General features: G+C 42.7%; 1 protein-coding gene across 1 annotated transcript in view; it reads right to left on the reverse strand.

Annotated features, from left to right (window-relative positions):
• itgb5 (integrin, beta 5) overlaps positions 1-11,962 on the reverse strand; it is an 82,575-nt gene extending 70,613 nt beyond the window's left edge. Inside the window, 6 exon segments of the mRNA XM_077728818.1 lie at positions 3,684-3,852; positions 9,240-9,489; positions 9,674-9,881; positions 9,963-10,048; positions 10,805-10,981; positions 11,093-11,962. Coding sequence (XP_077584944.1) covers positions 3,684-3,852; positions 9,240-9,489; positions 9,674-9,881; positions 9,963-10,048; positions 10,805-10,901 — 810 coding nt within the window. The 5' untranslated portion in view covers positions 10,902-10,981; positions 11,093-11,962.
• Positions 11,963-12,585: the final 623 nt, after the last annotated feature.

Consider the following 12,585-nt stretch of genomic DNA (forward strand, 5'->3'; position numbering starts at 1 on the left):
TGGTCCAGACGGAATACCTGGCAAGGTGCTCAAAGCCTGTGCTGAACAGCTGGCTGGAGTCTTCACAGACATCTGCAATCAGTCCTTGCAACAATCCATCGTTCCTGCCTGCCTGAAATCTGCCACCATCATTCGTGTCCCCAAAAAGCCAACCATCGACAGCTTGAACGATTACAGGCCTGTTGCTCTCACGCCTGTGATCATGAAGTGCTTTGAAAAGTTGGTGGCCCGCAACATCAGAACCCCCCCCCCCCCCCCCCTCCCCCGTTGACCCTCACCAGTTTGCTTATAGAGAAAACAGGTCCACTGAGGATGCTATCGCCGTGGCTCTACACACAGCACTGAGCCACCTGGAGCACCAGGGGAATAATGTGAGGATGCTTTTCATTGACTATAGCTCAGCCTTTAACACCATTAAGCCGGACATTCTGAAGGACAAACTCTCCCACCTTGGACTATCCTCCTCAATCTGCTGCTGGATAAAGAACTTCTTGACTGGCCGACCACAAACTGTCAGACTGGGTCCACACCTCTCTTCCTCCATTACACTGAGCACTGGCTCACCACAAGGCTGTGTACAGAGTCCTCTTCTGTACTCCCTGTACACATACGACTGCACACCAGCCCACCAGTCAAACTCCATCAAATTTGCCGATGACACCACTGTGATCGGACTCATCTCAGGCGGGGATGAGTCGGCTTAGAGAGACGAGGTCGAAAAACTGTCTCTTTGGTGCTCGGCGAACAATCTTACACTAAATACCACAAAGACTAAAGAAATAATCCTGGACTTTTGCAAGCACAGCACAGACCTGGCCCCACTCCTCATTAACGGAGTATGTGTAGACAGGGTCCAGTCCTTCAAATTTCTGGGAGTCCATGTCACGGATAGGCTCTCCTGGTCCACAAACACCACAGTGGTAGTGAAGAAGGCCCAGAAACGACTCCACTTTCTCAGGGTACTGAGGAGGAACAAATTGGAGACCTAGCTTCTGGCAACCTTCTACAGAGCCACTGTGGAGAGCATCCTGGCATACTGCATTACAGTGTGGTATGCCGGAAGCACAGCAGCAGACAAAAAAGCCGTGCAGAGGGTGATTAACACCGCCCAGAAGATCGTCAGCTGCTCTCTGCCATCACTGGAAGACATTGCCAACCCCCGGTACCTCAGCAGTCCCTCATTGTTGGGGACCCATACCATCCTGGACACGGCCTGTTTCAGTTGCTTCCATCTGGCAGATGCTACAGGTCCTACAAAGCACGGACAAACAGGCTCAAGGACAGCTTTTTCCCAACAGCCATCAGGACTCTGAACCTGCAGCAACACGAGATGTGACGAGAACACTACACGACAACCCTTCTATGAAATTAAGTTGCAGTGAAGTAACAGATCTGCCTTCTACAGGCTGACTGAGGGAGGGTAAGTAAGAAGACAGTGAGAGGTAAGTCTTATTCTTGTTGGCATCGATGAGGCAACTTGCAGTCGCCAGATTGATGGCGCTCAAGGAGGCGGAGAGCTAACAAGTATGAATATGTCATGTCATCAATGGGTCTCGCCTGGGAAGACGAACTTGTGGAGAAGCACTATACAATTTCGTCATACACTGCTGAGGGTATGATGACTACTAGGCTTTTTGTCAAGTCAATGATGACGACAATGCCTATGTCTGATTTTCATTTCATTTTTCATTTCATTAAGGTTCTTATCAGTGATGCAATCTATTTAATTAAATGTCAATAATCAAATAAGATGTCTGGGCCTTCTTCACCACTGCCGTGTTGTTGGTAGACCAGGAGAGCTTGTACGTGACGTGGAACCCCGGGAATTTGAAGGACTGGACCGTTTACGCATACACCATTTATGAGGAGTGGGGCCAGATCTGTGTTGCGTTAGCAAAAGTCCAGGATTATTTCTTTAGTTTTTGTGTTGTTTAGTGTGTGATTGTTCACCAAATACAACGAAGAGAGTTTGTTGACCTCATCTTACCAGGTACTCTGTCAGGGCCAGCTTCCTGGTGTTCACAGTCCTGTCTCACTTCATGTTGCTGAAGCTTCAGTGTACTGCTGCAAGGTGGTGGATGTGTTGAGACTAAATCTGATTTGTCAGTCTCAAAACAGGCAAAGAAACGGTTAAGTTCCTCCGCTAGTGAGGCATCAGTGTTAACAGACACCCAATCATTGTCATTGTAATTAATGATGTGTTGTATTCCTATCCACATCTTCTTTGGGTTATTTTCTGTGAAGTGCTCCTCAATTTTCCTTGTATATGCTGTGTTGGTCTTTTTAAAGCCTCTCTTCATGTCTGCTATTGTAACTTGTCCACTGAACTGAGTGTTACAGCATTTGATGAGTGCCTGTCTCTCACTGGTCAACCAGGGTTTTTGGTTAGGAAAATTAACAGTGATCGTGAACGTATAGTTTTTGATGTAGTTGTAGTGTTCAAAAAGTTCCCAAATGGTGTGGGATAAACAGCCCTGCAGCTGAGATATGGTGTCCTCCTGCCATGCTTTTATTATCAGCATCATTATTAGCAGAGACATTATGTTAGTTATTAGTGGTGAACCTCTCACATTATAATAAGGGAGTTGTGACCAGAGACATTTAACGAAGGAGCTACGGGGACACAGTGACATTGATGTTCTTATGAGTATATCAAAATTTGTCTCGTATCTCAAGATAAACATATGCCCGAAATGCTAATCGGATCTCGAATTGCTCGTATGTCGGGCTGCTCGCATGTCGAGGTACCACTGTAAAGGCTAACACGTAACATGAATCCAAAAGCACAATAACATGGTCAAAATGAGCGAAAATGTGTTGCGGGACAACACAAAGCTGAACCACCAAACACTCCAAGTGAATTCTCTGTGGCGTTCTTTTTTTTCCTTCTTAAATGCCAGTTCACAGAACAGCCTCATTGAAAATGTTCTTAACCCACTTTACTCATTTGAGGGGAGCCTGTAAAAATGTTACTTCATATCAAGGTGTTTCCCCATTTTATGTAAATGTTCTAATACCTTTCACATTTTAAAACTTGTTATCTTGGGTAAAAAAGGGTTAAGTTCATCCAACTATCTTTCATTTTTTGTAAATGGCCATATGTGAGGTAAATTTACGGATTCTTTTTTTTGAGGCTTTACGTATTCACAGAAGTTTCAAATTTGAAAAAAAAGATGTGATGTTATCGTGATAATTATCGATAGACTGATAATCATTTTTTTAATCGTGATAACAATTTTTGTCCTATCACCCAGCTCAACCTGCCAATGGTGATGATATCTTTAGTTGAGTATTTTATTTGTTTTATATTGAAAAGCAACTTTTGACTTGAACGCAAATTCTAAAAAATAAAGGTGCTTGTGCTTGAAAGTTTCTGCAGGTTTTATTCTTTTAAGTGTAAGGAGGGAGTTCTTATAGTTATTGCATGACAGAATTGTATTTTATGTTCTTTTTTAATATAGTAAGGTAACAAAACTTTCATAATTAAATAAGGAGGAAAATAATTTATTTACTTGATCACAGAACTTTGAAAGGCAAAAAGATGTGATAGTTCGTAATATGAAATAATATCCTGACATAGTTATCATGATAATTATCGAAAGACTAATCTTTATTTTCTTATAATCATGATCATTTTTGTCACATTGTCCAGCTCTAAAAGATGATTAATGGGTCCACATCACCTCACAAACTGCTGCCTGTAGAATAGCATCGAACCCGCCCTCAGGGGCATCCCGGTTGCGGGAGACCATCTGCTTCTGCACCTCCTCATTGAAGCGGTCAACTTTGTCTGTCAGCGACAAGATATGGCGGAAGCCAAACGTGGGTACACATTTCGGGAACAGCTTGTATCTAGGAAGAAATAAGCACAAGGATAAAAATAAATCAAATGCTATGTTTCAATTAATCTGACGGCCAATCGCCGTCAATTGATTCTGAATATGCCGCTTTGCGATTCACACACAAAAATTAGCATAACCCAAATAGCAAGTGATGTGCACTGGCTGCACTGCACTTTCACCTCGAGGGCCAATAACACGGAGGAAGTCTATAATTCGCTTTCTGCTACGGAGTGTGAGGTCTTTCTAGAAATCATCAAATGTGAAGAAGGACCAATGTATAATTCTTTGAACCAGGTGAATAAAATTCACGAGATTACTTTAGAGCCCACAAGTTCCATCCATAATCTTTATTATTATTATAAACCTGTTTTATTTCGCTTTTATTGTACTCAACTACATGCATTTATTTATATATATTTTCATTAAAACTATAGTCTACAGCAGTTGTCCAGACTACAGCCCGCAGGCCTACTACTGTCCACTCCCTTGTTTTCATTGGCCCACCGTTCCTTGATAGTTAAAGAAGTTAGTCTGGGGGTCCTGGGTTCAAATCCGGGTTGGTCCACCCATGAAGAGTTTGCATGTTCTTGCAGAACTGCATGAGTTTTCCTTCAGGTAACCCGGTTTCTTCCTGCATTTGAAAGACATGCGTGGTAGGCTGGTTGGACACTCTAAATTGCCTGCACTGCGATCGGCTGGCCACCAATTCAGAGTGACCCCCTCCTCTTTTATGTCTATAAAACCTTTCCTGCAGCTACAGCTGCGACACATAAAAATAATCAATGATAAGCTCAAAAATTTAAATATTATTTCGGAAAATAGACTTTTACTCAACAAAAAATATTTTTATTTATACACAAAACCCATCCTGCATTCTTTCTTCAAGAAGATTTCAATTACTTTCTCGAACAGATTACATGTGCGTTGCACATCAAGAAGTTATTTTCTATCGCCATTAAGCTAATGCTGTCTAGTCTAGTATGTCCTGTTGTATTTCTATCATAAGTTTTTATTCTATTTAATGGCTGAAAATGTCCGTTCGAAAGAAGCAGTGGACACGGGGATGGTCACTGCCAAACACATGTGGCCAGCTGCCCCATGCTCTCACTCAGATTTTTCTGCTGAGGGAAGTCAAGGAGATCAGTGGGAGATTTTACTAGATTTTAAAATCATCCGTGGCATACATCACAATCAGTTCTGTTCCGTTCTTAGCCGAGGCAGAGCGAAAAGTGTTCCGTGGCTCTGCGTTAAGGTGGAGAAGGCTGCATTTGGGAAAGTTTCCTGGTATTCCCGAAACATCTGCGAGCCAAGGAGGGAAAGAAACATCAGCCTTTCGTGCTCTTGAAATCTGGTCCACGTCTGGCAAATAATATTGTCCAGAATCCTTTTGTGTAGTTGTTGGTAGTGCACGCCAGAATCTTGCACTTGACTGCGTTTGGTGGCCTCATAGATTTCCTATCAGCTCCTCTCGCGTTCAACTGTGTCACAAAACTCCTTTACTCTTGCAAGACAAAACTGTACATCCAGTTTGTTGTTCTGAAGTATTGAAAAAAGCACATCTCAATGCTCAAAAATAGCATTTAGTGTGTGAAGCAAAAAACTAAATCACAAAATCATCCAGACGTGCTTTAAATCCATCAGCACACCGCACAAACTCCTCTTCATACCCATCCGTCATGATGCTCCAAGATGCGATGACACCGTGACCGGAGGCAGTCTATCAAACATTTCCCTATTTTTCTTCACCTTTTCTTTGTGGCGCTCCGCTTCCGTGCACACTTGCTCGTTGAATTGTAACTCCACTCTGAATTCTCCAAAAGTTTTGGACCGCACCGTTGCTTGTAAGTGTCCGGCAGAGCTTTGGTGTCTCATTGGATTGGATTGGATAACTTTATTCGTCCCGTATTCGGGAAATTACATTGCGGCAGTAGCAAGAGGGTGATTAGACAGAACTGCAAAGCAAAAAGCACAAAGTACAAAGCAAATCAAAGTAAATGGAATCATCAAATCATTCAAACATAAAAGCAGCAAAAACACAAAAAACAAGAGTGGACAGAGCTACCGTGGCCGCCGGCTGCCGCTTAAACAGCGCCATTTTGGTTGCGGTAACTGAGTCGGACTCAAAAAGACCTTCTAAAGTTGGACAAAAACTGGAACCACACACAGGAAGTCTTCCACGAGATGGGGAACTGCTGCAGACTGTGACCAAGGTGGAGAATACGCAGAGTCGCTCTTGCAAGCTTATCCGCACAGTTACTCAGTAGTCTGAAGCTGAAGAAAACAGCAGCAGGGCAGAAAACCTCGACTCCGTTGCTGGTAGGGGCCGACAGCTCTTCCATCCCATCCCACGATGGAATGGTTGGTCAGAAGCGTTGCCTCTTCTCCCAGCACTTTTGTCCAGCTCCAGACCTCCGGCGGTACCGAGGTGTTGCTCCTTCTGCTGCGTATTGTAACAGATAGTTCCATGTGTGTGACAGCGTAGGCTGAAAAAGAAGTGGCCGAAAAATTCCAGGCTAACAGAACAAGGAAAGTTGTAAAAACATTAAAGTAAAAAGTATAAAGTACAAAGTAAAGTAAAAAGGAATGTATTAGGAAATATTAAAATGTCATTTAAAAAAAGAAAGAAGGGCTGTAAAACATGAAAAACATAAGAGTCTGACACCCTTGGTGCAGACCTACTGCCACAGGCTCCCGCTTGAACGGCGCCACATTGGTGCTTTGGTTAAACAAGTCAAATTTGCAAATCCAGTGTTGCTCCAAACACCATGTCAATCGGTGGCAAACAACAAGCTGCAAGCTTTGCATTGTTCCTCGGAGCCCGTGAACCGATATAGCGCTCGTAGTTAGTTAACTCAAAGTGGCGCACACACCCTTTTCACACAACGGCTGTAATAGGCTTGCCAGCTTCGGAGTTGACCGCCCTTTCTTAATGATGTCCATTTTTTCTGGAACAGTCCATCTGGAAAACGGCTTTTCCAGCAAATCTGCAACCAAATGCACTTGTTTTCTTGCGTCAGCCATTGTAGGTGGAATTTGCTAGCTCTGGTTGGCTCACACTGGCTTTGGTCCGCCTACTACATGACTAACCAATCATAGTTGCTGAAAGCGATAACGTGCCACCGAGAAGGCAACGACATATACCTATGCCTGCGAGAAAGCATTGTGGTGTTGCCAACTCAAAATCTGATTGGTTAAAGCAACAGTCTTATCAATGCGTGTTTAATGGAGCAGAGCCTGCAGAACTGATTATGAAGGCCTTGAGGCAGATAACTGATCCTGGCAACAAATAATGGCTGAAATGTGATTGGTTAAATGCTTTAATATGAAAACACACCTGGAAGCAGTGCAACCAGGAATGCAAGGAAGCTTAATCCAAGGAAGCTAAAAGACAATTTTTAATTATTTAATCCGTAATGATGGACAAAATATAATATATGATTCAGATATTTCTTAGGCCACCAGTGAAGGCCTCGAAGGCCCTGATGGCCACTGCATCTAACTACAGTAAGATGGCAGCGCCCTGAGCGAACAAAGGCAGGCGCACGTGAATTTCTTCACATTTTACGCAAGATATGTTTTCTTTCCTTGAATTTCATTCAGACGTCGAAATAAATTTTGTTCAGCGTTTTATGTTTATCTTTTCTTTTTTGAAATAAATGACCATATCTGCCCTATTGTCTTGAGTTATGGCGTTTTGTCTTTGTCACCTTGCAGTTCCCTGCATGTCAAGTTTAATTTGTGCACATATAAACCATACCCTGAATTCCGTCATTTTTTGAGCGACAAGTATGGCGTATTTGCAAGAAAATACGGTAATTCATCAAAATGTTTCCACGGATTATACTACTTTACAAATTAATTTGTCTCATCTTCCTCCATTTACTCGAGGTCAGGTTGCAAGGACTTGCTTCTCAGCCGCTTCATCCAGCTCTGAGGATTCCCGGGCCAGCCAGGACACAGTCTGCCCAGCACGAACTAGCTCAGTCCCATGACCTCCTCCCAGTGGGACATGCCCAAAACATCTACCAGAGAAGCATTCAGGGGAAATCCTAATCAGATGCCTGACACAACTCATATGGCTCTTTTCAATCGCTAAGAGCAACAGCTCTACACCGATTCCATCCGAGATGAAAGATCTCACCTTATCTCATAGGCAGCCGGTAACATCTGGAATCTTGGACTTTCAGTCATGACCCACAGCTCGTGACCATAGATGTGGGTAAGAACATAGATCCACCGGTAAATTGGGAGCAGACGCTGCGATTCACCCGACCTCTCCCGCGCCATTCTTCCCTCACTTGTGAACATGTCCCAAAGATATTTGAACTAGTCTCTGACCAAGGAGGGCATGCCACCTATTTTTGACTGTGGACCACAATCTAAGATTATGGATGTGCTGATTATCATCCCAACCATTTCACACTTGCCTGGGATTCCTTCCAGAGTTGAAGATCATGGCTTGATTGAGCGAACAGTACCACATCTGCCAGAAGCAGAAATGCAATACTAAGGCAATCAAACCAGATCAAACCCTCAACGCTACAGCTGAGTCTAGATATTCTGTTGATAAAGGTTATGAACGTAATCGATCACATAGGGCAGTCTTGGCAGAGTCCAAGCCCCACTGTAAACGGATCCGACTTACTGCGCGGACCAGACTCTGACACTAGTCATAAGAGGACTGGACCCCACGTAACTACGCTCCTGGTACTCAAACAAGGGTCGAACGCCTCTTCTAAGTCCACAAAACAAATGTAGACTGGGTCATGGGAAGGCGTGTTGCGGAGTTGAGGTCTGAAAAGTATTCGGCCCACCAATTCACAAAAGGTGAACAGCGCCCCACTATCTACTATGTTGATGGTGTACCATATCCGGATTTATGCTTCAGAGACACGTGTGCCGTCAGTAGTCTCCGGAGTACAGCGAGCCAAAAAGGCCTGATAGGACTCCATCTTGAGCCTGATGGCATTCCTTACCAGTGCGTTCTCTTGTTGCCGCCACAACAAGCACCAACCACCTTGCCAACTCACCATGCAATTACATTTTAATATACAATTTATTATCATTTAAATAATTTCTTTTATTAAAGAAATTTGATTCCGCAGGTCCTGAGCTGCAAATGTGAGACGAATACAGTCCTACTCATTATTATTAACAGTTTTTAAAAATCCAAATATTATATTATAAATATCTAAAAATACAATATTTTCAGAAATAATGGAAATGTACCAAACTGATACTTAGCACATTTTAATTAGAGCTTCAAAGTATTTTAACAAAGGAAATAAAAATAACTTCATATTTAATTTAATTAAATCTCTTCAAAAAATATTCACATTATGTGTTTAGCGCATGGCAAAGATAATTCCGTAATTCTGTATTAATAGGGCTACCTACCCATTGCAGGGGTTCTCCTCATACTTTGGTGCCATGTAGGAGAAGGGCGACAAATTCTTGTCAACGAAGGAACCGAAGCCCAGACGGAAGTTACTGGTGAGCTTGCCCATCTCCAGGGCCAGCTTTGTCCCCAGGTTGCGGATAGTGTCCAGGTCATCTTTCATGGAGAGGGAGAGATCCATTAGGTAGTAGAGGTCCACTGGGTAATCCTCCACCTGGCGCACCTGTAGTTCAAACCACGACTGTTCTCCTATTTTCCCAGTGTGAAATCCATCCGTCAGCAGGTTTCAGGAATTTGAATAATAGGTTATAAGGGGGAGTCAAAAAATGTGAAAACATGAATACCTTTAGCAACAGAGCATAAATACATTGCAAGACAAAATTTTAATAAAACAGACTTGTTTTTTAACATGATTAATTTAAAACCGTCTCACCTGGTCGCAAATTGAGGGAGATGCTCTGCGGTTGAATCTGGACCACATCCTCCTGGGTCAAACCAAACCCCTTGGAGCTCAAAGGCATGTTTTGTTGTACCGTAATGCTATTCGTGGGGAATTCGACAAAGCGGTTCTGGCAGCCCCGTTTGTAAAGGTTTTGAACAAAGTCGCACCGTGACAAAAGGGTGCGGCCCCACCCAAAATCCTATACGACAAAGACAGCACAGTTTAAGCTGTATCGATGTTGGAAAACTGGTCTTAAAAGCAAATTGGTAAACAATCATACCTCTTGTGCGCACCAGGCACAACTGGGGTGAATCAGGAGACATTCCTCACATGAAGTTGCACTGCCACTCATACACACATTAAGACCTGCAGGAGAAGTCAAAATCATGATACGGCAAATGAACCACAATACACCAAAGGAGTATCAATCAGTCAAAAACAAAACATGAAAAGGAGTGTCATACAATTTTACAGCACAATACCTGCACTGACATAAACATTGTATTTTTGTATATTTTTAATCGCAAGGTGCTGCACAGTTATTTATTGGCATAAGCCTGTGGTGTCGATGATTGAGCCAAGAGGAAATAGTAATACAAAAAAAGACTAGGAGACGTTTTCAGTGGTGTGGTGTTCTAGCACATACCTACTTTTATAGAAAATAGTATTATTTGAATTCAATTGTACCATATGGATTTCAGAATTTTTAGTCTGATTACATGGTTTGCCAGTGTTGTCAAAATTGGACCCATGCTGCCCAATCAGATATTTGTTTCCATTTGTTGCCATACCAATGTCAAAATCCTTCGGAATCAGGGCCCATGGCACATAACACACTATTTGAAATGTGATGGTTCCAATGGATTTCTACGAAGATTAAAAAAACATTCTGGAGAAAAACCGATCAGTATAGTACAGTACAGTACAGTACCTGGCTTGCTACAAAAAAATACTCGTTCTCCTAAATAAAGTCACCACAATAGTACAAACTTCTACCTCCGAGTTAGTGACAATCAAAAGTTTATTTCAAAAAGCATTCAATGCCTAATGTAACTAATGTCGACCTTCATTCATTGTTATCGACAAAAAGCGTCTCGCAAATCAGCAATGTCCTAGATTTACCTGTAGAAGGGTGAAGGAATGCTTGTAGTAGCAGTAGAAAGCACACAGCGGCTCTCAACACATTCGTCGCCGGGTTCCACATGGCGTCACTCGGCATGCTCTCAGTGTAATCAACCCCGTCCTCTCACACCAGTTCGGATTTGTAGCTCTCCACCCGTCGCTCGAATTCAGTGCCCACTGTTATTCAACCATCAGACGGGACTGGTTCGAGTCCAGTTGGTCGACTGTTTACACCTCATGCCGACGGGCAGTGCATGTCAAAGACCAGTTGCCATTGTAAATTCGTACCTCGGTTTGCTTGTTGTGCTAGTTTCCACGTCTCCTTCAGCTTTCAACTATGCAGGCGGCTGGTGAGCCGCTGCTTGGATTCAATGTCGGCCTCGTACAAACTCATTTTAATTATCCAAGATGATAGGGGATATGTCAAAGCGTCAAATGATAAAAACTGAACATCTCAGAACTTGAAGATCTAAATTTGATCTGGCTCGCTTGCTCTGGGTCAGATCCCAGCTGGGTGGCTCCACCTCTTAACTACTCCCTCCCTATACGGGATTTGTAAACCTGGCTCGTTTTAGAGGCTGCCTTTCCATATTAACGTTGACGCGGGGTGACGCCTGGTGGCGACTTCAATAGAACAACTTTCATTTTCAGAATATAGTATATTGTCGATGGATGACTATATTAGGCTTGGAAAACATAGCTTTTACTAATGCGTGTTGTTGGAATTATATATTAATATGGTAACTAACGACAATTATGTAACTTACTAATACAAACTAAGCAAACTAATACTAACTAAGCAAATGAAACTAAGGTTGAACCACTATATATGATTAATATTGTTTTTACGACTTCACGTACGTGGAACATAGCCGCTTGATGAACCCTGTATGATTTATTGCGTAAATAATGAGCTATCTATGCTTTATGGCGTAGACGCTGAAGTTACTTTCTGCTCTGTTATCTTAGAATGACCAGTGTGTGAACTTTAGTTTCTCACTCCTTTTCCCCGGTTTGTTTGTGTTCCCAGAAGTTATGGCCTTTTGTGCTCACAGAAAGAGAAGTTACTGTCGACAGACATGAGCTAAAGGACGACCCATGTGTGGGATCATAGGGGGCTTTTCACACACACACATCTTCAGAGGGCGGAGATCATTGCTATATAGGTGCTTTGTAAAATGTATTGAGTTACCCTTCTTCCTCTTGCTTCTGTATGAGGTGTTGGGTCCAGATCGATCTGTTATATAAAGCCACGCCTTTTGAACAAGACTCTGGTAACTTCTTCCATTTATGAATCAAAAGAACTTGTGGAAGTAGAAACAGGCTAATATTAAAATTAGCTAATAGCATCAAAAAATTGTCTACTTCAGAGTTCAGCTATCAAAGAAACAATGAATAATATACTTCAAAAGATCTCCGCTGACGAACAGAGAACAATCACAAAGGCGTTTATAGCGCCTTGTGGCACAAGCGCATTACTTGCACAAAAACTACGTTAATAACAATCATTCTCATAGAGTAACATTGTGAATGTTACGATCACTCAGTAAGATCTTAAAATCAACATTGCATATTCTCGATTGCCAAGTGTTTAAAAGTACCAAGCCTGGAGTAAGGCTTGTACTACCTGGCCTGAAGTGGTTTGGACATTGTAGGGTCGCGAGCTGCCGCTGGCCACACAAGTTCCAGGTTTTCTCCCACAGCCACAGCAGTCTGAAACCACCAGATGCAAGCAGGCTCCGACCTGATTTATACTTGGAAGGCTGACTGCTGAATAATGC

The sequence above is a fragment of the Stigmatopora nigra genome, chromosome 11 (genome assembly GCF_051989575.1).
Source record: "Stigmatopora nigra isolate UIUO_SnigA chromosome 11, RoL_Snig_1.1, whole genome shotgun sequence".
NCBI classification, from domain to species: Eukaryota; Metazoa; Chordata; class Actinopteri; order Syngnathiformes; family Syngnathidae; genus Stigmatopora; species Stigmatopora nigra.